The 27233-nt window shown below is 36.6% G+C and overlaps 1 protein-coding gene across 1 annotated transcript; it reads right to left on the bottom strand.

Moving 5' to 3' along the window:
* Positions 1–631: 631 nt before the first annotated feature.
* On the bottom strand, positions 632–27233 carry TTC39C (tetratricopeptide repeat domain 39C). The gene is made up of 13 exons (XM_010290806.1): positions 27186–27233; positions 25576–25704; positions 24498–24612; positions 20692–21046; positions 19208–19376; positions 11760–11853; positions 10800–10907; positions 9608–9717; positions 8806–8929; positions 6298–6395; positions 4402–4506; positions 1784–1822; positions 632–1141 (listed from the first exon to the last, which is right to left on the bottom strand). Exons 1-13 carry the CDS (start codon positions 27216–27218, stop codon positions 1052–1054), a joined length of 1569 nt encoding a protein of 522 aa, XP_010289108.1. The 5' UTR covers positions 27219–27233; the 3' UTR covers positions 632–1051.

Below are 27233 nucleotides of genomic sequence, written 5' to 3'. Positions count from 1 at the left end.
AGATACTACATATTACAGACAAAAGTAAAAAAGCTACAGATGAGCATACAAGTATTAAAAATTATATAGACATGACAAAAGTTTTAAGCTCTCTGAGGTATTTCAGTATCTTAACACCACAGGTTTAGCATACCATATAGAGACTTAGGATACTGTAGTATTGGCATAACTACCAAAGGAGATTTTTGGTTTTGTGTTTTGTTTGGTTGGGTTTAATACCTTTAAAGGTCACTGCTATAAAGATTCAGCAGCTTGAATGAAAAATACGTACAATTACTGTATCTGGCCTATGTATTTTAACACACTATTCAGAATATTAAAGACCAGAAATAAAAACTGCCCACACTGTAACTGCATGTCAAACAAAGTAAGTATTCGGCTGGAATGTACCAGAAGCAGAGATCCTAAATATTGACGTAATTTATATCACAAGTATGAGCCGGGTTGGGAGGGAAGGAATGAAGAACGGAAGGGGATGTGAGGTTTAAAATTCACACATTAGTGATCATGTGGTCACTAACATAAGCCACTAAAATTCAGTAAGATCTGCTTTTTGTGGCTGAACAGTTTTCCTCCTCCTGTGTATTGCCTAATGCTTGAAGACAAAAGAAATATTCTACCCATTTCCAACTTCAGCATTTACACCAATTACTTTTATTGTATTATTATAATGAAAACAGAAGTGCTCCTCTTGGCATATTTTAGATCCAGATTATTTTAAAATCACACCTGCCAATATTGTCAAAGTAAATCATGTGTGCTTATTTAGGCTCACCCACAGAGTTACAAGTAATCATGTTCAGCTTGGTTTAAACAAAATAAAAACTGAAGAGTTAAAAACACAAGGTCACTTAACCTTCTTTCTGGTTGATCTACTTTTAGTTAAAATTGTAATGTTTTACACTAAGCCACACCAACTCTGACCATACTAGGAAAGTGTCTCTGGCACAAGTGGTTTTCAGAAGAAAAGCTGGTCTTCCCAACAGCTTTTTCTTCTGCTTCATCTTAAAGTGCAGAAACTGTGGGAAAGGATAACAAGACGTCCTGTCCATCACTGTGGAACTACTTCCCTTAGAGAGGCTAAGGCTGCGTGTATGCGGACGTGCAATCTGTTCTCAAAGTCATAGCCAGTAAATTCCTCCTGGGGAGGGGGGGGAAGAAAAAAAAGCATATAACTATTAGCCTCCTTCACTTTAGGATGTGAAGATAATTTTATTACTGATGCTTAAGAAGTCATGTTATAAAAGAGACAGAAGAGGTGAACTAGAGATTGCATGTTGCAATATCCCTGCATTACCCAAAGCAAGAGAATTATTACAGAAATTCCAAGTTGGTGAAGAGTGCAGAAAGGTTCTATTTCCAACATGCTGTTTGGATCCGAAGTAGTTGAACAGCACCTGCAAAGTTCTGCAAGTTCAAAAGCTCTAGAAAATCCCAACAGACCCAAGCAAGAACCAGTTGGAACAGACAAGGAGGAGTGGAGAGTTGTCATTTTCAAACTTCCTGTAGCCACATCTTAGTTGAAAAACTTAGTGAGGTCCTAACACTCCAGGAGAGGTCACTAATGTGAGCTCTGTGCTATGACTGACCTAAAAATAGATATCCACATAACATACATAAATGTGTATCATACATTATGTAGATAATATATCTACATGATAGCCTTGTAGATGGGGGACACTGACACTTACTATCCACTCCCCCTGTCCCAAAACCCAAAAACACAACCTTTCAAATGCCCTCATCTCAGAAAGATAAAATTTCAAAGTGTCTCAGTTTTTACCTTGGCTTGGAGAAGTAAGGTTTTGCCTCTTGGCACAGTCTACAAAAAGACAAACATTGCATTAGAAATGCATTGCAAATATTACAGAAAATATCTTAACTATATGGCCTGATCAGCCCGGAATAGCATCTCTATCTTGAAAACAAGGTACTGAGCAGACAAAACCCTCTCAAATTAGGAAACTAGAAATACTAGTGAGGCACCCAGGAAATGCAGTATTACATATTTCTAGTTTTCTACAGAAAAGGAGAAATTACAGCCTTAAATGCAAGTTGCTACTGATGGTGGTGAGCTGCAACAATGCACAGGGAAACAAAGGTTACGCTACAGATAAATGACTAATGGATCAATAGAGTAATTTTCGTTTCGTAACCGAAGTTTAAGCCATTTGATTTACAGAACAAGTTATTGGATTTTAATAATCAACTGCCTGATAAAAGACAGAAAATTAAGTTTTCTTATTCAAATATATCTGAACACATGTAAGTTCATATTGGTTAAATTACATTCAGTGTCTAAGAAATCTACAAAAGAATCTGTAAATTTCTTGACTTAACCATATAAAAATCTTCAAGAACTTGATTAGAACTAAGTTTAATAAAACAAAGATGATTCAGATAACATGGTAAATCAAACATGTAATTATGAGTAATTTTAAAGCAAAGTAAATTTAATATGCTTTTTATACTAAAATTACATTCGTATCTGTATCTGTTGCTCAGGCCTTTAATACACTCATCCTCTCAGGTAACTGTGACTTATAAAATCCTATTTCCTTCTCTTTCGTAACCATTATAGAGCTCTCACATGACACCACATCTAGTGAATTGAATTTTCTACAAACAGCATCCACTCACCTCTAATTCCAACTCTTGCTTTTCCCAACCCCATCCTACTTTATTCAAGTCAAGCATCTTTTACCTCCTCATTGTCCAAGTGCCACAAGAGGGTGCTTCCTGCATGACCCTCACATCCTAAGTCCTACCATAGCTTCTCTGTATAGCTACAGGCTGAGGCTTGTTCAGTCTTCAAACACCCAACATGAAGCACATTTGGTTACTGTGTGCATACACTACATGTAAAGCTGGGAGGAAGGAAGGACTGCTCCCACATTCGCTAAATCTTTAGATAACTGCACTACCTACCACTTTTTTTTTTTTTAAGAGACATTTGACATGATCAAATTTAAATATGAACACGGGGAAAAAGGCAGCAGGAACATTACTGACTCACACCTCCCTACCAGGCTTCAAGGCCCAGTTCTAAGTTGTAGGGCAGCAGGGTTTTCAAAAAAGAACAATTATTTTTAGAAGCGTTTTCTAGTTTTGTCCTTTGTCATGATGATAATTTTTATTGAAAGGTTTTCCTTTCTTTCCTTCCCTTTTTAAGGGGAAGGTTCAGCTGAGACGATTAAATCTGACAAGATTAAAAACAACTGAAGAGAGGATCTTAAGAATATAAGATATTATCAGCCCAACTACTCGATACACTACTTACAAAGGTCTGCAGGTTCAAGTCATTACCCTGTAACCACTTCCCTTAACTTGCAATCTGATTCGGGAAGTACTACACGAAGTGGCATAAACTCCAAGCAGTGGTGTTACGTCTTTGAGGAGAGAAACAGCAGCACCAAGAGTGGTGCAGAAGTTGCCTTAGTTTAAGATTCTCTGGGCTCCCTAGGAGACAGGGTATGTGCAAAGATCCGACTGATCAAATATATCAAACCAAAGCCGTTTTGGACAGTTCAAAATACAAGTTTGATCCCCAAAACACAGAGCTATTTTAGTATGGCACCAAATTCTATTGGGAGAGAATAACTACAGGTAATCTTTGAGCTTGAACAGCATCCAACAGGAAATTAAATACCTAAGAAAAGGACTCTAGGCACTCGCCACACTAAATACCACCTGCAGACAACAGATCCCTGCCTACCCAAGGCATTCTCGCCAGGCCTCTACTGCCACCAGCAGCAGGAACACTAAAGCAAGTAAAGGCAGAGAGAGGGCTTTGCATCTTGAGGGGTGACAGAATTTCCATACCAGTATTTATATATACAATTTCTGTAAGCACATATTAAAAAAATGAGCACGATCATGGCATGATCAGAGGTGAAAAGTAAAGCCTTTATGTTGCTTTTTGGGGTAAAGTACTAAATAATAATCAAAACAATGTGGTGCTACACTCATCAAAATTCTTGCTTTGCTGATTGCAGTAGATTTGCAGACATGTTCATTTTACTGCTAGAGAAAGACACCACCAATGGTGAGGAATGTAACAGCTGCCCTGAAGCATCTCAGAATCTTAGGCTCTGTTTTTTATGTAAAAATAAAATCCAGTAACAACAAAACAAGTCACTGCAGTGTTATCAACAGATAACTAAGCTCTTCAGAATGTCCTTATAGCTCTTGATATTGAAAAATTAAGACGTTGTTACCTAAAAAGCATTGCATTTCTTGGTTTGCAAAAAAACAGAGTACTAAGTTTCTTTACAGTAAGTATAAAACAAATTTAAAGCTTAACATACATTATCACCTATAAACTTCGTTTCATTGTTTGTATAGCACTGTGTTGACTCCCTATCCTAATTTTAAGAGTTTAAAAATAGGTTACACTATTACCTCTGGATTGTCTAACAGAAGACAGCCAAGTTCATAGCAAGCATATGGCTGGATGTATAAGTTGTTCTGACGGCACAGTTCATCTTTAGCAGCTCGCTGAAAGAACTACAAAATTAAAGAAAAAGAAAAGAAAATAAGGTTTGCAGTAATACACTAAAATTGACTGTTTGATACTTAAAAAGACACCCAGAAGTACCGTTCAACTTTAAACACTAGAAGTTAGCCCAAATCTAAAATGAGATTACATTAAAAATTTCCAAATCATAGAGAATCTTTAAGCATGTACCCAAATGTTTTCACTGACACAACTGTATCAAGGCAAAACTATTTGTTTGGACTTTTATGGAGTAATATACTGTCTGTTTCAAAAGTCTTCCAACTTCATATTGAAAAAATAGTAAATCTATCAAGGAACTTCAACATCAGATATTAAGAACCAGGATTATTTAAAATATGCTTGAGAGAAGCAGAATAAAGAAAAAGGAAAAAAGATTTAAAGCCAGCATCAGCTTCCTTGTTGCTTATATGAACTGCATTCTATTTTGGGGAGGAAAAAAATAGTTGTGCCTACAGATCAAAACCTGGAGCAGTGGCAAAATTATTTGGTATGTGCTAATAATCAAACCTCTCAGTGCCTAACAGGTCTGGAGGAGAAGCAGAAAACCCATGTTTTTGGAAAGGTCCATCTCCAAGTTTTTTGGGTTTTTTTTGGTTTTTTTTGTTTTTTTTAAGCTGAATTTTCTTTGTTGGACAAAGTAAATCCAGCAGAGCCAAGAACTTCTCTGTTCTTCTTCCCAACTTCCCCTTAACTCTTGCTCCTATGAGCCACTTTAGCTACCACGTTCATTCAAGATACATAATTACTTTTACAACACAGAATAGAATCATAGAATAGTTTGGGTTGGAAGGGACCTTTAAAGGCCATCTAGTCCAAATCCCCTGCGATAAGCAGGGATGTCTTCAACTAGAGCAGGTTGCTCAGAGCCCCATCCAACCTGACCTTGAATGTTTCCAGGGATGGGGCAGCTACCATCTCTCTGGGCAACCCGTGCCAGTGCCTCACCACGCTCATTGTGAAAAATGTCTTCCTTCTATCTAGTCTAAATGTGCCCTCATTTAGTTTAAAACCATTGCCCCTTGTCCTATCACAGCAGGCCCTGCTAAAGAGTCTATCTTTCATATAAGCCTCCTTTAAGTACTGGAAGGCTGCAATAAGGTCTTCCCGGAGCCTTCTGCTTCCCAGGCTGATCATCCCCAATTCTCTCAGCCTGTCCTCACAGGAGAGGTGTTCCATCCTTCTGATCATTTTTGTGAGTCTCCTCTGGACCCGCTCCAACAGGTCCATGTCTTTCCTGTGCTGAGGGGTCCAGAGCTGGACACAGGACTCCAGCTGGGGTCTTACCAGAGTGGAGCAGAGGGGCAGAATCCCCTCCCTTGACCTGCTGCCCACACTGCTTTGGATGCAGCCCAGGATGTGGTTGGTCTTCAGGACTGCAAGCGCACATTGCCAGCTCATGTCCAGCATTTCACCCACCAGTACCCCCAAGTCTCTGCTGCTCTCAATCCCTTCATGCCCCAGCCTGTACTGATGCCGGGGGTTGCCCTGATCCAGGTGCAGGACCCTGCACTTGGCCTTGTTGAACCTCATGAGGTTCATGTGGGCCCATTCCTTGAGCTTGTCCAGGTTCCTCTGGATGGCATCCCATCCATAATGAAGTCATGCTAAACAGAAGATTTGAAAAGAACCTGACATACTGCTTTGTGAATTCCAACAATATCACCAACAGCACTGCAAACTCATGGCTTACACAGCACTCTTACTCAACAATACTTACAGTTTAACAGAATAGCTCATAAAATAGAGTTAATGGTGTAAAATATCATTTAACAACCTACCTGAACAGCATCTTCAGAATTTCCTAAGCATTTGTGTATGGCACCAAGAAGCAAATTCCTCAAACCAACAGCCGATGAGTCATCAACATCCTGACAAGCTTAATGAAAAGATTCCAGTAAACAAACAAGATGGACTGAAATCCTTCCTTAGACAAGAATTGTGGTCTATGGTGACATTTGGTCTGATGATTAAATTTAACCGGAAGGAGAGTCTAGTAACATTAATGTAAATCAAAGTAACTTGGTTTCTTTTAAATACAACCCATTTTGTATGAACCTCATCAAGCAATCTGTCACTCATGAGAACAATTCCAAATAGGAATGAATGGGTTGAAGTCAAAGGCAGTTGGTGTGATGTTCTGACAAGCAGAAGAGAATCTGTTTGAAATACCCACTAAACGGTAAAGTTACGAAACAAATCACCTCCTTTTGGTGTTATGGGATACTGGGCTGTCCCAGATACTGAAAGAAAAATACATAAGCCAAGTTACAAGGAGCACAGGGCAAGCAGTTCAGACAAAACTGATTTGTTCTGAACTGAAGCCAAGTGCCAAGACACACAAAAATCTGTACTGGACTTAAAAACCCAGACTAGGGTGTTTTGGCATCACAATTCTCAGTGCTGGTGAGAGGATAAGGCTTATTTGTCAGATCTTAGCTGGTCCACAATCCAGGGACAGACTGTGCCTCAGCTGAGTAGTAGTACTCTCTTTCCAGAAAGAACCGAATCATGATGCACATAACCATCTCTAGATGAATCAGGCTCCATTTTGATCAAGCTTATTAGCACCAGCTCTGTTAAATCAAGGTTAGTTCCATGAGGAGCCATTTGCACTCATCTGCACCATTGCCTTCAAAAAGGCCAAGGTACAGAGAGGCTTTTCATCCCTTCAGAAGGAGCTTAACTGCTGTGCCTGGAGCAGTAGAGCTCCTTTAACTTCACATTCTGCCTCACCTCATAAACCCTGCCAGACCTTAACTAGCTCTCATTCACAACAGTTAATCCACAACTCAAATAAGCCACCTATGAATAACTAAGAGTTGGCTGCATGAAGTATTTGGACACTACACAACGCACAAGGCTGTCAACCCTCACTTGTATTGTGAGTCTCAAGTTCCTTGGCATTTTACTTAGAGAGATACATGTGGATACAAATTAATTCCTTTATTTTTTGAAGTCAACTTCTAGGCCTGACAAAAAGCCTGGAAATTCACCCCAGCAAATTACATTCCAATTGTTCAAGAGAAGAGGAAACAAAAAAAAATTATCCCCTATCATCTCATCATTCTTGAAATACACGTAAGGCACAGCAGTAACATTCTCACTGTGAAAAAAATTTTCAACCAGGGATCACTGATGCAGGCACATCTGTCACTGTCACACATTATGAAAGTTTTAATTTGCTAGAATTTAATTAAAATTCTAATCTCTGAATTTTAATCTATACTGCCATTTCACATTAAAAGGTGCACCACTGGCTAGAAGCTTATACTAGGAACATCTACACTGCTTCTAAGTGTGCAGGAGAGAAGCACATACTCTACAACCTTTGCAGCTGATTGTTCTGATGGCAAATGACAGACAAAAAAATTCTGAAATTTCTTTTTACATAAGTAAATCTTATTTTAGAGCCTTCACCATTATGTTTGGGACTAGAAAACTAAGGATCTGAACATAACCCACTGCCATCACGCAATTTAAATGGACAAGTTACCTTAAATTAAAAACAGAACAAAACCCCACAACTAGTCCTGACTCTCAACTTAAAGACTGGCAGTTTTCTGGCTTAACATAAAAGTCATGTACAATCCCCAAAATTTCACAATTACAGAAAAAAGGAAGTAACTCGGTAGCAGACATTTTTTGTTTCATTTTCTAAATGAGCAGGTAATAACTTGAAGCTGTTTGCAGAATGCAAACAAGCCTGATTGCTGGATGGAGGGAGGAATACTGAAAACTTCGTCATAAACACTGATCCCATAAACTTTACGTGACAGACATCCAAAGACACCTGGAGACTAAGAAAGAGGCAATCATAAAATGCTCCTTTCACAATGAAGATGGTCCCAGCAGCCAAGACAAACAGAACCTTTATGTCACAGGTGACCTCACAAGCTACATATTTCCTCTTAGAATACAATTGACATGCAGAAATTAATTAGTAGTTTTATTTTTTGTATTTTATAGCTGGGTTTAAATGAGTTAAATTTTGCTTAGTGACTTTGAACAATCACACTATTGTTTCATTTTAACAACGGGCAAGCACAACTGACTAAAAAAGCAACTATATGCAGCAGGCAGTTACACTTCTCTGAAAAACCTATAAAAATAGTAAAAATGAAGCATTAAACTGAATCATAATGGGTCATTATTCTGTTACTCAAACTGTTTTGCTATCACACAAGCACACAGGTTTAAATTTTCATGCTACAGCAATCAGCTACTCCACACAACAGACGAAAATTATTTGAAAAAGTAAACAAATAGATCAAGGAACCATATTATACCTTGGCTCATATGCTGTAAGTTCGATAGGGAACAGTTTGGAAGGGCTTTCCATAAGTACAGTACTTCAATGGATGCCAGGACACAGAGCTCTTTGGTTGGCATTTGTTTTCTAAATCTATCTGCCTGCAAAGTGGGGAGAAAGAGGGAAGGGAGATCTGTCATCTGCCCTTTTACAGGGAACATAGTTTTTGCAAACGATCTATTACAAACAGTAATTTTAACTGTTTCATGAAAGCATCCAACAATTTTATGAAAATACGGTGGTAACTTATCTTAAAGACTTTAAAGACTAAAAAGCAAAATCTTTCAGTTAAGGGCTTACGTATTGATAAAATTAAAGCTTCCTTGTATGCAGCCTAGATTAGTTTTATTTTATTTCACAACCTCAAGTACACACTGACTGAATGCTGAAATGGCAACATCTGCAAGATCATCAGTTGGGAAATATTTCCTAGACAACTCCTAACCTTCAAAAAGAACTAAGGCTTTGACAAGATGAGATAAAAAGGACTAAGAAAGGCAAAGCTAGAAGGAAAATTACAAAGCAACTACAGTATCATATATTTTTATCTTTAACAATTACTTTATTGTAAAGTGAACAGCTAATTCACATTTCCTTTGCTAGGTCCTTAAAGTACATGACACTATTGTTTTTCCACCTGAATCTTTCCCATTAATTCTACAGAAGCAACATAGGAGAAAACAGACACAGCCTTCAAAAACAAATGCTGGTAAAGAATTCAACAGAAATACCAAGTGTAATTACTGTACTGAAACAAGTCAGCCTATGCTAAACCAAACCTTTTTCACTGAAAATTGTTCAATCTGATTGTTTTTTCTTTTGAAAAGCTTCTGAACTTCCTTGAACACATTCTGAGCACCATTGACATCACCAGTGGCTCCTTGACACACTGTAAGAACACAGAAACAAAAATAGGTCAGTCTCTCCAGATGCCTGTGAATTGTTCATAGTCCACTAATCTGTACAAACATCTACATCTTAAATTATTCCAGTAGTTTTTACACCAGCAAAAGTGAGGGTTATTTGTGTTTTGGCTTTTTTTTCCCTTTCCTTTCAAATGAGATCTGTCCTCCCAGACTAGTTAGGAATCAAAACTGAGCAAGTTTTCAAGTCCTGGTTTCTCAGCGACAGGTGTTCCCTACAGTACATGATGGTGGTCTACAAAGAGCTGACTCATCACAGGATGCTGCCATTTCAACTTGTTTTTCCTGTTAAATTAAGATAGCTAAAAAATTATGCGCTTTAATATTTCCCTAGTATTTCCATACAAGCAACTGTTGTACCTGTTGCAATAGCAGGGAATATTTCAAATAGAAGGTCTGCACTGGCACGCTGTCTTAAAACAGCATTTTTATTAGAAAAAAAACCCACATTCTGAAAAAGCACGAAAAATCCTGAACTAAAGCTTTAACTTGAAGCAAGACAAAGCCTGAGCCACTTCCAACATAACCCACTGTTAACACTACTGGCATATGAAACAGGAAAAATTAAGATTAGGTATCATACGGTCACAGGAAAAAAAAAAACTACACACACACTTCCAGAAAGGATCTAGATTGGGCATTTGACAAACATGCAAATCCCAACTCTCCCAGGTACTCGCTGTGATCATTAAAAAGTCAGTACTACTTTTTGTACCCATTAAAGGAACTAATACCACCCAACCTCTAAGGATTTATTTAAACGTTTTCAATACACTGTTATGTGACCTGTCACTACACTGACAATCATAATTGTATCTACACCTAGAAAGGGGGGGAGAGAAAGTACATACCCACATGTTATGTTCATGCATTCACATGTACATTATATAAACAGAATTATGTAAGTCAAGTCTGGCATAAAGCTGGGTGAGCAGCAGGCAATGTGGAAGGCACTATGTGCACTATTAAGTTTCCCAAAACAAAACAATGCCAAAACCTTATCACATCACTGCTCTATCACTTATCCAAACACACTGAATATACCCACCTGCTGTTAAATAAGCATAGTAGCACTGGGACCACCTGGATTCGTTTTTAAGCCTTTCAAAGGATTCAAACGCATCTTTGAAATTCATCTCTATCATGCTGCACCAACCTAAAAACAAGACTAATCTAACTTCAGAGAAAGCAGTAATTCAAATTTGGTGTCAACATTACTGAAACACACAGTCTGTTATGAGAGCTGGAGATAGTTTAACAACTATACCAATAACTGGAAGACTTAAAACCAAAACAAATCAATAACACACATTTAAAGTCTGGTTTAAATTTACTGGGAAATGTTGAATTGTAAGATTCCACACAAGACAACAAACCCACTTCAGAGCAACAACAAATCTACACAGACATCAAAAGCTCTCTTGGTTTTTTTTTCAACTATATTTTGTAGGATATTGAAATTTATAAAGCTACTACTTGCTCCCTTATTCTTCCCCACTGTGACAAGATTCCTTAACCAGACATGTTTAAAGCTTGAAGGAACAGATCTTCTCCACTCTAAAGACTTGTATACAAATTAAGAACTTATAGCATATATTGATAACGATAGAAGTAAATGAACATGAAATATGGGTTCTGCAAACTGTGAAGCTTCAATAGACCAACTAGGTTTTGGCACAGAAATGGTGATTCCACAGACAAATCAGATGACTTAATTTCTCTTTTTAAACAATATTCTGTAGGTGAACAGTTTGCCCTTGATTCTATACGTCTACTCCCTGATTTTGCACCACCTTGTAGTTGCAGAAAACTTTAAAATTATGAAAGATTGTCAAATTCTACTTGCCCAAACAAGACAACAGGATTATTATCATAATCCATCCAAGACAAAGACTAGTATTCTAAAAGCTTTTTAAAAATCCTAATAAAAATAATCCAGTTTGTTTATTGGAGTTACTAGCCTAAACTTGAAAGTGAGCTATTGATAGTACAAGCATATCCAACTTACCTATTTCATATAGGCAGACATGTTGAATCTCCCTTTGGTCTGTTGCAAGTTCCAAAGCGGTATGAAACGAGGTCAAGGCACTATTGATTTGACACTAACAAAAGTGAAAGAAGGAAAAAAAAAAAAAAAATTCAAATGTCTGAAATTATCAAAATCAAATTACCCAACAAATTTTAAAAGAAAACATTCAGATTTCCGTTAATAGGTATTTTTTTAACCATATAGTTAAATAACTGAAGTGTCCTACAGATTGCAGCTTCTGGTTTAATTAAATGAAAGAGGCACAACATTACATTGAGAGGAAAACCTCAAAACTCAGACTCTAGATTATTTTACGTGAGCTAAAACCCACCATCGAGCTAACTGTTTCAAGAAGAAGGGATAACATTAACTCAGTGTAACAGACCCACACTGCAATTCCTTTGGCCAGCTTCCCTCTTCCCAGCGCTCTCAACCTCATCACTTTTGAATGAAAGTGTGGGCAAATTATGACAAAGCCTTTATTTACAATGATGAAGATCCTAAAGAGGTCCCACAGTCAACATATTTTTCCATATATTTCATCTTCAAGATATGAAACATAATACAAGAGCCAAATTATAAGAAACAAGGTAAGTAAGAATCACTAATACAAAGCAACTCATTTATGTTTAAATGAAACTTTAGACAAGAATGCAAAGCATTTGTTTGCAAGGTACTAACAATCAGTTTCACCATGTACAATAAAATTTAAAACATACAGTAAGGAACTTGCACTCTAAAAGTCATATAAAAAGAGAAATGTAGAACACTACAGACTTAAAAATAGGAGGAGGGGTATACTAGAGGAGCTTAGTAATGATCACCAGTAACTTACAGCCAGTTCAGATCATCTCTCAACCTTAAAAATCAGTGGCTGTGTTCCTTCAATTTGCTTTTAAGTCCAAAATTAATCAGCTTTGTGCAGTAAGCTTTTCAGTAATCTCATTTTGACTCTTACTAGTCATTCCGCCTTTAAAAGTCATATAGTCTTAGCATCTGCCAATAAAGTTTAGCTTTCTGCACAATAAGGGTATCTTTAATGTTTAATTTTATTTTTAACTCTTTCACCTTTTTCCATGTCAGTAACCACTGACCACTGTTCCTTAGTAACCACTTTAAAGAACAGTTAATAGAGAATTCATAAATGCTGCACAACATGTGAGAGAAAAAACATTTTGATAAAATCGTTACCAACAGCTTCGCAAAAAGAGGCTGATAGCTTTTGTAACAACTAGAATGATAGTTCTTTTGACTACCTTCATTTCTAGTTTTCCTAGTCTAGGATGGGACTTCGCTGTAACAATCATCGAAAAGGGGAGGATGCAAATCAACATTTAATTAGTTCTATACACACACACTATATATATATATATATATCTCAGTACGTCCTGTATCCGCTTTAATATAGTTCCTATATTTATTCTCACAGACAATTACAGTAATTTATGCAACAGAAGAATCTTTAGACCACACTCTGCTGGCTAAACAAGTAAGTGAAAGAAACCCTTGAAAATGCAAACCTATGCATCTATGCTAGCATAACTGAATTAAAATTCCTGAAAAAAAATCTGCAGCAGTGTATCTTAAGACCACACACATAGAGCTCTAAAGTGATTTTATTAGATTTCCTTCTTTGTCTTGTCAGGGAAAACTCTTTTTAGTTGCTAAGGAACAATTTAACCATAAATCACACATATTGCATGAAGACAGCACAACTGCCAACAAAGGGATCCACAGCAGTATCAATATAAACACTGTACACTTTGAAAATAAAACAGTGAGTAGACTAACATGCTTGCTGGCATGACAGAAAAATATACTACACAAAGACAGGTGAGTTATATTTGCCCTCTAATTTACCAGGGAGCCTGAGTAATGTACACTTTGTTTACTTTTAGCAGCACATTCTCTCCACTACACATTACTCCACAAATGCTGCATTACCCCAACACAACTTCCTGGAAAATAAGTGTTATGAGCCCAGTCTTACAGAAAAAAATAAAATAAAAATCATGTTGGCTTAAAACTTTACCTTTGTGCTAAGTTTAGAAGTTCAGTAAATCTAGGTTTTGAATGCTTCTGTGGAAAATAATTTAAAAAAAAAAAAACACAAACCTAAATATTTAGTCCTCTGTAAAGATACCTTACCTTCTAAAAACCTAAAAATTTGAAAATATATATCACTTATTTGTAGGTCATGTTATTCCACACAATGACTAATAGCAATTACATCATTGTCTGCAACGCCATACAGCAGCCTGGGGCAGCACATGAAATACTGACCACCTGGTAACATACAAGTCCAGTTAGTTGAACAGTCAATCTTCTATAATCCATTTCCCTAACTGTCTAGATCTCTCAATTGTTTTGACATCTGCCCAAGTTTTCCTTAAGCTCCGCGCTCAGTAACCATGTTTCAGAGACATTAATTATTGAAGTTTCCATCATCTCCAGGGATTGTGACAATATTTCTACTCTGAGTGTTAATTCTTAAAATAAATTAACTACTGTTTACTGTTACAAAGAATAAACAGAAAGAATTATAAAGTCCCAAGGGTCTGCAAGTATAACATCATAGCTGACACTTGAAATTTATGTTCTTGAGATTTAAAGATGTACACACACTTGTAATTCCTTCAACAAGCATCCTTCACATCTCTCTTGGACATAATACAAAGACAAAAAAGATTAATCCATAAAATGTGTAATATACAGAACTACAGAAACATAAGGATTACTGAGGTAAGATTATGGTTCTCATGTTAACATTTCTTGACTTTAGATTAAAACCAAAACCAGCCCAAGGCACCAACCAAGCATCTACACAGCTTGCCAAGCCAAGGCGGCTTCCCGAGCCAACACACACTTCCCCGCAGAGTTGTTCTGAAATCCCAGGGTACTTTCCCTCTCCCAGGACCCCTTCTGTTCTCCATCAGCACTATGAATTTGTAAAGTTTTTAAAAAGTCATGCCCATAATTAAAGGGAAACTAACAAACAATATATAGAAGAGGACAATTTACACTGGAGGACACTATATGAAAATTTCAAAGCCTGGATTTTCTATTCCTCACCACACACCTCTCTTTTTCCCTAGACATGCCACAAAATCAAAATAGAGTAAAACTAGGATTCTGTATTTTATAGCCTAGAACAAGTAACTAGAGAGGCCAGCACAATTCCTGAAAATAAACCTTGACATTACACAAGATCTGAAAATTTTCTTTACTTAAGACATCACTGTGACTTTATTCCAGAAATTCATTTAAGACTGTTCAATGCTTATAATTACTCTTGCCTTCAGGCTACTTTTTCATGCCACACCCTCCCACCCCTAAATGAGAATGATACAACTGATACCAAGAAGTCTATAAAAGGTAACTAAAAAAGCAAGAGTACTTGTCAGCAGTATATTTAATTCCGCAACCCCACTGCACATTTTCACCAGCCTGCACAAACATTCTGTAGCACACCCGAATGTACCACTGGTGTTTTGCTTGTCAGCTGGAATATTTGGTACTTTTTCCTTCAGACTCTTAACATGCAGCTATACCAACTGAACTCTATAGATCAAGCCTCAGAATCTGAGATTTTTGTCCCAGCCCCAAAGATTTCTTGTTTATATATACACACCCAGAGCCTGTTCCCAAAGAGAAGCAATCTTGCCCAGTTCATGATTCTGTCAAGCACTTTGCTCTTCACATGAAGCTATCAATCTATTTAACTATTTCTGAGTGGGGTGATTTGTACTATTTTAAAAAGCAGATAGAAATTTTATTTAAGTGTTGCTGATGGAGGGGGCCAGGGGGCAGAAGGCAAAATTGCAAGCTAAAAAGCAGAGATACCTAAGATTCAGATCATGACCTTTTACTCTTCCCTCTCCCATGCTACCACCAAGCCCATCTTTCACTACTGGCCACAATACCACACTTGAATAGTCTAAGTCACAGTTTTAAAAGTAAATTGGTATTTATTAACATAATTATAATATTAGGCAAGACACATTTAGCAGACAGATGGCAATATTTTTATTTTTCACAGTAATAAGAAATACCCAAGGGGTATTTCTGAAACTCTGGATTTCAGACCAGCCGGTTTCAGCAGCTATTAGACTAATTACATTTTTAAGTATCCTTTAGGCACAAGTATAAAACATTAGTCTCACTTGGTTTTAGTAGCTTAAGCATACATAAAACAACATTATCAGCTCTAGTGTGAAGTATTTCAAAGATAGAATCAGTCAGACATTCATAAAGAAATACTCGTGAGGCTGGAATACATACCATACAATCACATTTCAAGCACAGCAATAGTTATGTCCATAAAAACAGCCCAAGTTAATTATTTAAAAGTCAGGAAAAAATGCTGCTTTTAATAGGCGGTCTCTTAACCTACTCACTGAAAGAGAGACATTTGATCAGCCTACCACTGCAATCTTTAACTTTCTGGTGCACTTTCATTCCAGCTTTCCCAGACCATCCTCCTCTCCTTTCCCTCAACTCATTCATTTCAATAATCTCCAAACATTTTCAGACTTAATTTCTCAAACACATGAACCTGGACAAAAAGATGAAAGATTATTTGGTCCACGTTTATAGTACCTATAAGGCTATTTCATAGAAAACCAGTCTGTTAAGGTTTTTATTGACTAATATTCATACATGCTTTCTGGAACACAAAGCATTATATGGTCACATGCTCTTTGTTTGCCTTTCACAGTCCTGTCACTGTGAAATCTTCCTTCCTCCTCAACTGCCTTCCTTGGCAATTTTCTCCTTTGTAATATTTGTGTCTCACTACTGCTTCTGCCTTTAGATCAGCTTCCCTGCCTCCAGGTGCCAATGGCTGAACTGCACTCCTTACAATTTCTTTTTTCCGTAGAACAGAAAATATACACACAAACACATACATGTTAGCATTTACGCACAGACTTGCTAATAGAAGCTGAATCACCCGAGAGTTACACAAAATGGATGTGTTTGTAGCATCAAAGACTATTAAAAAAAAAAAAAAACTGATGGACGGAGTGCTAGTAGGCTCTAATACAAAGCCTACAGTGACCGCTACTGATTCTTATTTCCAGAACATACAAGCTCTTCTGTATAACAATGTATAAGCTGCGCTTCATTACTATTAAATTTATCACTGAATCGTTAAAAGATGACAGATGTTAAAGACTATAAAACATACAAGCTTCAGCTCACGGTATACTTTAAGTGCTTACAGGTTAAAGCACAGACTTACCAATTTCAGTAAGCCATCACAAAATAATATTCCCATGCCTGGCAGAACAAATTTAAACCCACCTGTGCATTTAACAATTTCAAGGAAGGCCATATAAGCACTTCATAGGTTTTGCAGGAGCTCCACTCAGCCCCCTTGTAGATGAGGTGGAAATTACTACTCGGCATATTAGTTCGTAATCTAATAGTATACATGCACGTCTGGTTCAGAACATACAATAAAACCAGTGCCCAGATTTAGGACATGTGTAACTACAAGTGTATTGTACAGAAACGCAGTGCAGCTCCCCATGCCGCTGCCACCAGCCACACATCTGCGTTCGCTATTATGCCAAAAACATTTGAGCAAATTAAGCTTGCAAATTCATAACAGAGTCTACAGAAGAGCTTGAGACATTTAACCAAAACATTCAGACACAGCAAAGCCTCAATGATACAGTGCCACTTAGAACAAAGGAAGGACAGAGTAACAAAGAAAGCAAACCAAACACCAACACAAAAAAAAAACAACCAACAAAAAAAAAAAAAGAAAAAAGAAAAAAAGAAAGAGGCTCCTGAATGGAAAAGCTCTCATGCAAACAAATACGCGAACAGGGACATTTGATTCCTGTTAGCAACCGATAAGCCTTCTGCTGACTAAGAGTATGGCTACATAGCATAATGTATAGCATTCTGCCTGCCTCTGCTAACTAACTTAGTTAACATGGCCACACTGTCTCTGGCACAAGCTATTTCACTTGGAGCTAAACTTCGGTACAGCGTCACTTAATACACAAATACTCTAAGATAACAAGTAAAGAACTGCTTTAAAACATAATGGTATTCCAGAAAGGGACTGGCTACACAAACTGACACTCATCCCAAACCTCTGCGTATTTACACGCAGAAACATACTGTGTATTGACAACTATGTTTACAATTTTGCCCTAGCTTGCCCTGAAAGTCCTAAGAATCATACAATAGTTGAATTTTATTCCTCATTACACTAACATGAAAAAAGAAGTTCCAAATAGCAAGTGATACTCTAGCAATCAACATATTTACATTTTCAACTGCACTTGAGTTAATTTTGTAGTTGTTCCTGACAAATTTGAGCTTTACCACAAGAATGGAACATGCATATAATTGAACAAAGAGCAGTAAAATCTTCCCCACTCAGAAAACAGCATTCATTCCCAAAGAATGACAGCTTACCTGTGACACTAATTCCCCAAATGCATTTTTGCTTTCAGAAAGACAGCAAAAAGAGAAAAACAACATCCAAACCCCACACAAGAATATGCCTGCAAAATCTGATAGGCCACAAAAGCATGCCCCCACTGTTCTGTTACTGTTGCTATCTCCCTCAAAATATTAAGATGTATTTGAGAGACTGCAAACTCTAGCAAAGAATGACTATCAATATTAAGATCTGGATTAGCTCTTGTAATTATGATGTTGAAATGAGGGGTTTGAACGTTCTAGTTTTGTGCTTTTTTGTTGGTTTTTTCTTATTAATGTAATTGTTCTGGAAATATTCTGGGCTAGTAAGAACAGCAGCTAGGAGTTGAGTAGTTTGAAGTTCTCATCACTATCTTGTATTATCACAGATTCTTAAAGAACAACTCAGCCAAAAACCACAAGGCCACTGCAGTGTTTGAATGACACTCTGCAACAGCATTCACAAACACATTTTCAGTAAATACGTTTCTGCTTGGGTCAGCACTCACCCTTAGCAACAGAAAACATCCTGATTTGACCCCTTAAAAGCAAAAGCACTTATTTGAGGGAAATCATTGCAGAGAATTAGCTGTATATGAACAATGCATAAAATGAGAAGGGGAAATGCTATGTACTCAGCAGATAATACTCAGATTTTAGCTTGACAAGCAAAACTGAAATAGCTATTTATGCCACAAGAAAGTCATGAGTGCCCAAAAGCACTTCCTTTTAGCACAGAGCTACAAATGTATCGAGTAGCTGAAAAAGAATTTCAAAGTGCCATTAATTCAGATTAGTAAAAGAGCAAGTTTGGCATGTGAACCTGAAACTGGGAAGGAATTAATCCTTTCTTCTTCTCTTTCCATGTACCTGTATCTTTAGCCACAATTTGCTTAATCTTGCACAGTTCATTCACATCAGAAAAACATAAAATAAGAAACAGAGGGCAGGGGGGAATCATTCAAAAGGAAGAAAACATGCAGTACCTCTAATCGCTGTATTCTTCCCTTGAAGAACATGAACAGAGAGGAATTTGGATAAGCAGATTCCTTTTTTGCAAGAATTTCTTTTGCCTCTTTCAAGCCTGCCTTGTTATCGCTGCCATCAAGGGCAAAAAAGGGACGAACAACTGTGTGGTACCACAACAGAGCTAATCTAAAAGAAACATAAGAGTTAAAAGGATTACAGCTCATAAACAGAAATTTAAGGATAGTGTTCTACACAGGCAAATTTTTTAAACGATTCTGAAAGACAAAGATAGATATGAATCTTTTGTTACACAACCTGGTTTTAAAACAAACACAGTACTATTGCCGTACATCAACATACTCCTAAACTGCACTTGAACATACAATTCAGTGCACATTACCCAAAGATAATGTAACAATCAAGCTCATAGCATCAAAGCAGTTGAGCTTTGGAACTCCATAGACTGTAAAAAAGGAAAATCCATGGGAAAACTTTGAAAAACAAATTGTTCATTGCTGGGGACAACACACCAAAAAAACCCTACAAACAAAACCAGCAATAAAACTAGACAGACATCAACAGAAACACCGAAAATCAATGTCAAAAAGAAATACATCTAGGGTTCAGAAGTACATGTCATGTACATCTACATGACCTACATCGTTGCTGGAAACAAGGGTAGAGTACCAAGATTTCCAAGACCATCTGAAGAAGGAAACACTCCCAACAATACCATTTTTCTTTCCCAGACAGGAGAAAGCATAAATCAACAGGAACATTTAATCTTAAGCTTTCTTAACCAATCAGAAATCCAATTCTTCTCCAAGCAGAAGAGACTTTAGCTCTGCTGTCAATGCTTCAAAAGTGACATCTGATCGCACCTGCAGTAGGTCCAGTAATAAAAGCATTTATTTGGAGATAATGGAATAATAAAGACATTTATGAGGGCAGTTTACATTATGTCTGGATAACCCTTCACCTGACAAAGGCCTGAATACAGTATGAACAAAAAATACTCCTCTAAAAAGACTACAAGGGAACATCCCATTTTACTCAGATGCTAAAATTAAAAATAAACTGGAATAGATCTTTGGCTAATAGCATGGATAAATAGCTAAGTGAGATCAATGAGTCATACAAAACAGCATGCTCTCCATAGTGGGAGAATATAACTTGGGTAAATTTACTCATCCTTCGGGGGTGTTTTTATTTACTGCTGGCATATAAATTACTAGACATTAGAATAGCAAGTACTGAAGAATACAGCAAAATACCGACACAAACCCCCAAAAAATGTAAATAACTAACATCAGAGAGATCTCATACACTAGTTAGTGATGAATTTACTAAACCATGGCATATTAAAAACCAAAAACTACAAGTTTATTTTACCTGCTGTTGTTTCCTTTAAAGCAACACAACTTTTTGGTTTTGACTTTTTCCCAGTTACTTACTTTTAGTACTAAGTTATCTACCAAAGCATTTCAATATAGCTACTCACGTAGCTAAAGGGGCCTTCATGTCCTTACTTTCACTTGCATACATCAGTGAGGAAAGCCCCTGTAGGCGGTCTCCAGGAAAACCCAGCAGGTTGATGATTTTGAGCAGGTTTGGGGGCACCATGGATATGCAAAGGTGAAAAAGTCCATATCCAAAGCTAACAGCACCTTTCAGTCTGTTTAGCGAATCCTCCGTTACACCTTCTGCAGCAATATGATTATCATTTGCAGCATCAGAAGTCAAGGATTCCTGAGTTGTTTTCTTCTGATATATTTCCTGAAGTGTATTAATGTCCGTATAGCACTTATTGTAAATTTTCCAAGCTTTTCGGAGTATCCACCCACCTTTTATATATGCTAAAAATCAAAGAAAAAAGTATTTCAGGGACATATTTGAGAATTGGAACATAGTAAGTAGTAAATGCTATTTCACAAACCCTAGAATGCTCTCTATATTTGCATTAACTTATTGCATAAAAGATTTTGTTATAGCTACTGCCCTCACAAAGAGGTCTTTCATAGTGGGCACTACAAACTTAGGTGCTTTTCAACTAGAGATGTTAAAACAGCATGCAATAAAAGGGACTTCCATTCAGCTATGTAGCAATTCAACTGTCAGAAAGAAAGAAAAGAAATCAAAGAACTTTATGCTGGATTCTGCTCCACTATAGAGTGGAGATGAAGTGGCTGCCTGGCAGAGAGAAGCAAAACTCAAAGAGATTATACCTCTTAAGCCCAAATGACATTAAAAGACAGTTGATAGGAAAATACTAAAAAACTCTTTCCTTTTGGTTAGATAATAAAATAAGATTTTCAACATCATTATTTCCCTGCGACTCATGAACACAGCACCTTATAATTATAAACAAAAAAATCATAGGAAAAAATAAAAGAATGCATAACATTTTATGGTTCTAAAACATTTTTCACTTGGCTAATTTCCTCAATTTCAAATGCAAGCTGGGTACCTAAATTTCCTAAAAATATGGTCTTGAGCATTCTCAGTTGAAAATGAGAGAATTCTCAGTCTCATTACCCCTCTTCACAGGAGGGTAAAGACATGACACCAAAAGATGAAAATGTCCAAGGCAAATGCTGTGTAAATAGGCAAACTGGTTATAGCACATCCTTGGATAATGGTAAGTGGTAAACAGAAAAACAAGCACAGAATATACTTGTACACGTGAATTGTAAAAGCAGACACCAGCATTTTGTGTGTGATAGAGCCCTGAAAGTTAGGAACTGCAATGAAAAAAGATTTAGCTAAAAATGACATAAAATAAAAGCATGGTTATAGCTAACAGATTAGCACCAAATTCACAGAGATCAGTGTTATAACTGATGCCAGAATTAGATCATAACAGATGGGGTGTGTCAAAGAAAAGGAAAATGCTATTAATACCAAACCACTCTTTATAAGCCTTTGACAGCTTTGACAAAATCCTTCCAATTACAAAAAAAAAATTTCTAGAGAAAGTACCATCACAGACTAGACTAACTCTTTTTGGATTCTTGTTGTATGAAGAGGGAATGAAGCTAGTTTCATAGTCTTAAAAAATCGCACTGAGAAAGACTGCAAGATTTGCATTCTCAGTTGCAACAGAAGGAGTCTGTCAACATGAACTTAAAGTATTAAAAAAAATTAATCCTCTATCTTGAGCTCCATATTAAAGCGTTATAATAAAAAATGTAAACCCCTGCCATGACTCAGCTGCATTACAAAACTAATGTTGCTTCAATTTTAAGCAAGTAGGTCACTTTTTTGCTGCACAGAGTATTTTTTCAAAGTTACGTGGTTCACCACAAGATGAATGCTCATACAGCTATGCATAGCAATGCAGCAGACAAGTAATAAGGAAACACACATATTTTACTTGTCCTACAGATAGCGTTTATGCAAATAGCTAACTACTGTGTTTTGATGCATGCATCAAATAGAAAGGATATGATGTGGGAAAAAAAGCATAGTTTTAGGCTTTACTTCCATCAGTGTGCTGTCATTAACAGTTCACTAGCACAGCATATCCCTAATAGATTTGGATATGCTAAGATAAAGTAAACTAAAACAATAAATTTTTTACTTTTTAAACATGAAAATTAAATCAAGCCCAATCACTGATCTCTCAGCATGAACTTCTGAAAGAAGTCGAACCCATGACAGCAGTGGTAAATATCAAGAAAAGGTAGTTCAATATTGCTGTGGGAAGCTAACATAAATTGTTATGTTACCAACTTTATGATGAAACTACTTCTAATACATCCATGAGGATGGAAAAGAAAATCTAAAATATGTTAGGCATATGAGAAAGCAGCTTGCATGTCATCATATGCTTCTTGTCAAACTCTTCCAAGATGACAAACACAAGAAATTTTTCACCCAGAAATATCTGCTTGCCTCTGAAGAATGCCTTTTTTTTTTAATTTACATTAATTTCAATAATCTGGTTGATACTTCTGTACAGAAACATGATCAAAACAAAAAATGTTTATACATAATCAGAAAGATAATATACTAAAAAAAAATGAAATAATGGATCCAACAGTTCAGCAACAGCAGTAACTAGCAGTCACTGAGGTGGCACTTAACTGCTTGGAATTTTAACTCAAGATTTCGGGTATATTTTTTATTCAGTAGAGTAACCCACATATACTGCATGTTCTCCAGTACTCTGCTACCCACTTCAGCTCTCTGAGCAGCAGACCAGAGAAAGGGAACAGACACCACCCTCAGTTCAGCATCCAACCCAGTTATGCAGCTGCAGAATACATACTGAAATAAGAAAAAAGCCTCGGGGGCGGGGGGGGATGACGACCAAACACTCAAACCCCAGAACTGCATCAAAAACAGAAAGAAAACCTTTCTGCAGCACTACAGACACAGCAGACTGAAACACTCCCTGAATTTCTGCAACCTAGAACCAAACACATTCTTGATGCCATAGCTTCGAAGAAACCAAGTCTGCACATCACAGAAAGCATTGTCTTTGATTGAAAATCTTAAATAATCTGAATGTTTTTTCCCCAATTCCTTTCAGCAGGGTTTTCACTCACAATCTGGTCTGACTGCACTCTCTTGGTCTTCATTGATTTGGTAAGAACCTGCGAACGTGTTCAGTCTGTGTATGACCTTGACCACATTTTCTATAGACTCATGGATGAAGGCATGTTTTAAGATTATGCAAGAGATCCGAGAAGGTAAGAGAACATTAGAAGCATCTTTGAAGTTGAGACGAGGAGGTTTGTATTCAACATGACAGGATTAACCTCTTTGGCATGCAAGGACGCACTTTGGTGACCAGAGAATAAGAACTGATTCAGCAGCTCCATCTTCACCACATTTCATTTAAAATTACTTTCACTAGCAGTTTGTCATCTCCTTGAGCTGCCATGAACATAATGCATATGGGACATTAGGATTTTCCTAGTGGCCTGGACTTACAGCCTCTTTTATCTTGCAGGCCACACGAAGCACGCAGATGCTACCCATCTTTGTACCAACTCCTCAAATGCCTCTATTGGAACATGCAAAAGATTCCAACCTAACTAATGAGAATCAGTTCAATATGACTGTTTGTATGAAAAAAGTGTAAAGATGTCATCTGTAGCAATCCAATATGTTTTATGATACTACTACATACACAAAAGCAGAACAATACCTCTGCAACGGTACCAATCTTGGAATGTTTCAAATGGAACTGTGCTCTTTCTTACAAAAGTTATCTTTACTAGTCATTTCTACTTTATGATGAAGCATTATTAAAAAGATAACATGCAAAAAATATATCTAAACATTAAAGCCACAGCACACCTGATAACTCTTGTTTTACAAATGAGAGCACAGCCAAGTAGACTTGACAGTCTGCTACAATTATTTGTCTTTGTAGACGATCTATCATGGACAGAGTGGATTTTCGTCCATCAACCTGTTTGGAATATACAAACACAGAGCACAGAAAAATGTTAACAAAGATACAGAACAGTGGTCTAAACATGACAAAATATCCAAAATTAACTGCAAGTGGTAGTATTGCTACTAAATGAACTCAGCATTTTGAAGAGCAAAACTATGGTAAAAGCTCTTTGACAGGTCATCAAGCAAACTCCTACTTAGTAAGCAGGGAAACCTTACATATATGCTATGAACTATTTTTCTTAAGGTTCTACAAATACTCAGAACAGATTGGAATTTCATTTAATTACTACTAAATACATCAGACATGCAACTAAAAGATGTTAGATGGAAGAGCACAGAAAGGTTTATATGACAAGTGGCAGGGAAAATACAGTGCCTCTTAAGGGCACAGAGTTAAGTATGTCAGGTTCAATGCTTTTTATCAAGTAAACTAAACATCGAAGAGAAATGGCTTCTTTTTCTAATGTAGATCTGCTGTGTTACACTAGGCAGGCCACTCTACATTTCTATACTACTATTTTAACTAGTTCTCAATCCGCATGCTTTACTCTTCCTTCGTTATTCTAGAATTAAAAAAAAAAAAAAAAATTCCCTAGGAATATACACTATGCAGCCTCAATCTCACAACTTTTGAACATTACTAGAGTATGTACAAATTAAAGTTAGCCTGAATTAGACAGGCTACAAGCTTCCTGAAATAATTTTAGTACATCACTGATTTGAGGTGTTAAGAAAACAACTACTAACATCAACCCAACCTGCTGCTTTAGAAGAGGCATTACTTGACCCTGTATTTTATGATACTTAGGAAATCGAAGCAAAATATTTGACTTAACTTCTAAATTTATTATTACTCTCAACTGCACTTCACATATCAAAAATAATCTTTTCAAAATGCAAAGAGGAGAGGAAGGAATTTTCCAGAAATATTTGTCCACTACACAATTTCATATTTTACAAATAACGTTCTTACATTCTTTTTAATCTTATTCTTGATTGTTTCTATAACTCCAGCTTCTTCACTTTCACAAAGTTTCTCTGTAGCCTTTAAGTCATCACATGCCAGCTGCATTTTCTCTTCTTCAAACGTCATCATGGCATTCTACCAAAAAAATCCCCAGATTTGAATGATTAAAAAAACCACAAATATTTTTATTTTTACAAAAGCTACAGGAAGGTTTATGAAAACTTGACAATAAAACTTACTTTTTTTTCTTAAAACATATTAACACACAGATCAGTACACATCTACACAGAAACAGCAAACTAGAGATTTGAGAATGCTTTACCAAAATTTCAAGACAAATCAGAACATATGAAGTCTTATCCCCTTGTCTTAACAAAGCTTCACAGGCAAACTGAATGACCTGTCACATTAGATTATCAGAAGGAAAATCTATATAAATTAATTTTCAATTATTATGTAAGGCACGATTTGCATCCGTGCAGATACTGCTTTTTATATAATTCATCCATATAAATAACAGGCCTCCAAAGTCAGTAACAAATAACAGCTATTGCATTTTTCAAAATAACCACAATTGCTACATATGTAGGAAGGTAAAAAAAAAAACACGCATCCAACTCCAACTACTGCTGAAATAATTTAGAAAGAATTTCAGGACAAGACTCTTCTTTTCTTGATGCTTTATTAAACAAAAGCTCTGAATGACACAGGCACACACAGTACTGCTGCTATGTTTAGAACAGTAGCTAAGCAAGATATTTTCAAGATCCACTGATGCTGTACTGTGATGTTACTTATCTGACTTGATGCACTGAGCCAGTGTAAGACTGAGAGATTCTCTCCTCTCCATTGACTTAAAAGCAATATGCCCCAGGAGGTTTCCTAACCAATGTATTTTTACATATTTCACAGTTTACAGACACTAGAGAGAATTCAAATTATTTCCATTTGCAGCTTATTTCAGGCATAACATAATAAATTTTGTCTTTCAAAAGACTATTACCATAGATAATTTCTAGTGCAATCTAACACCAAGCAGCAAAGTCAGAATAAGGACAGCCTAAAAAACAAAACTCAAACATTTTCTCAGTTTTTATATCAGATAGTCTCATTTTTAATACATTAAAAAGAAGAAAAGCATTTAACAGGCCTAACTTGTTCATTATGACTCTTTAGTCAGTTAATATTCTCAGTTCTCATATATTCAAACAGGAAGCAACACAAACGGATGGAATTAACAACTTTCACCTGACAATATGGATGGAGAAATTTTCAATAGCAAAAGCTACCAGGAAAATCGCATTTATGAGAGTTAGTTTAATAATACCTCTACTGCTCATTCAAGAGAGTGTTTTATTATGGCTCTTTTAATGGAACACATAAATATTACATACATTTGAGCAACTGAATCACAGAACCTTTACCTTCTATTTAAACCACATAAGTAAACAAGTTTTATACAACATAATGACTTATTTTCTAGCTACATTTAATCTAAAACTTCGAAAAAATTAAGTCTCATAAAAAGAAACAAATTAGAGTATCCACCATCATGAACACATGCACGCACCTACAAATATTAACCACAAGAGAAGAGTCATATACTCTCTACTCACCAAAAAACTGACGAAACTGGCTCCAAAACTCATTAATGGGCTATGGTT

Source organism: Phaethon lepturus, unplaced genomic scaffold (assembly GCF_000687285.1).
Source record: "Phaethon lepturus isolate BGI_N335 unplaced genomic scaffold, ASM68728v1 scaffold11347, whole genome shotgun sequence".
Lineage (NCBI taxonomy): Eukaryota > Metazoa > Chordata > Aves > Phaethontiformes > Phaethontidae > Phaethon > Phaethon lepturus.
This window is presented reverse-complemented; position numbering and strand designations above follow the sequence as displayed.

Bases quoted from the DNA above. Each gene is read 5' to 3' on its own strand.
- TTC39C (XM_010290806.1), bottom strand. From the start codon at position 27,218: ATGAGTTTTGGAGCCAGTTTCGTCAGTTTTTTG. The intron at 10,908-11,759 runs GTAAGTTGGATA...TCTTGTTTTTAG, and splicing joins TGTCTGCCTATATGAAATAG to GTTGGTGCAGCATGATAGAG. The intron at 1,823-4,401 runs GTAATAGTGTAA...GTCTTTTTGTAG, and splicing joins TTCTGTTAGACAATCCAGAG to ACTGTGCCAAGAGGCAAAAC.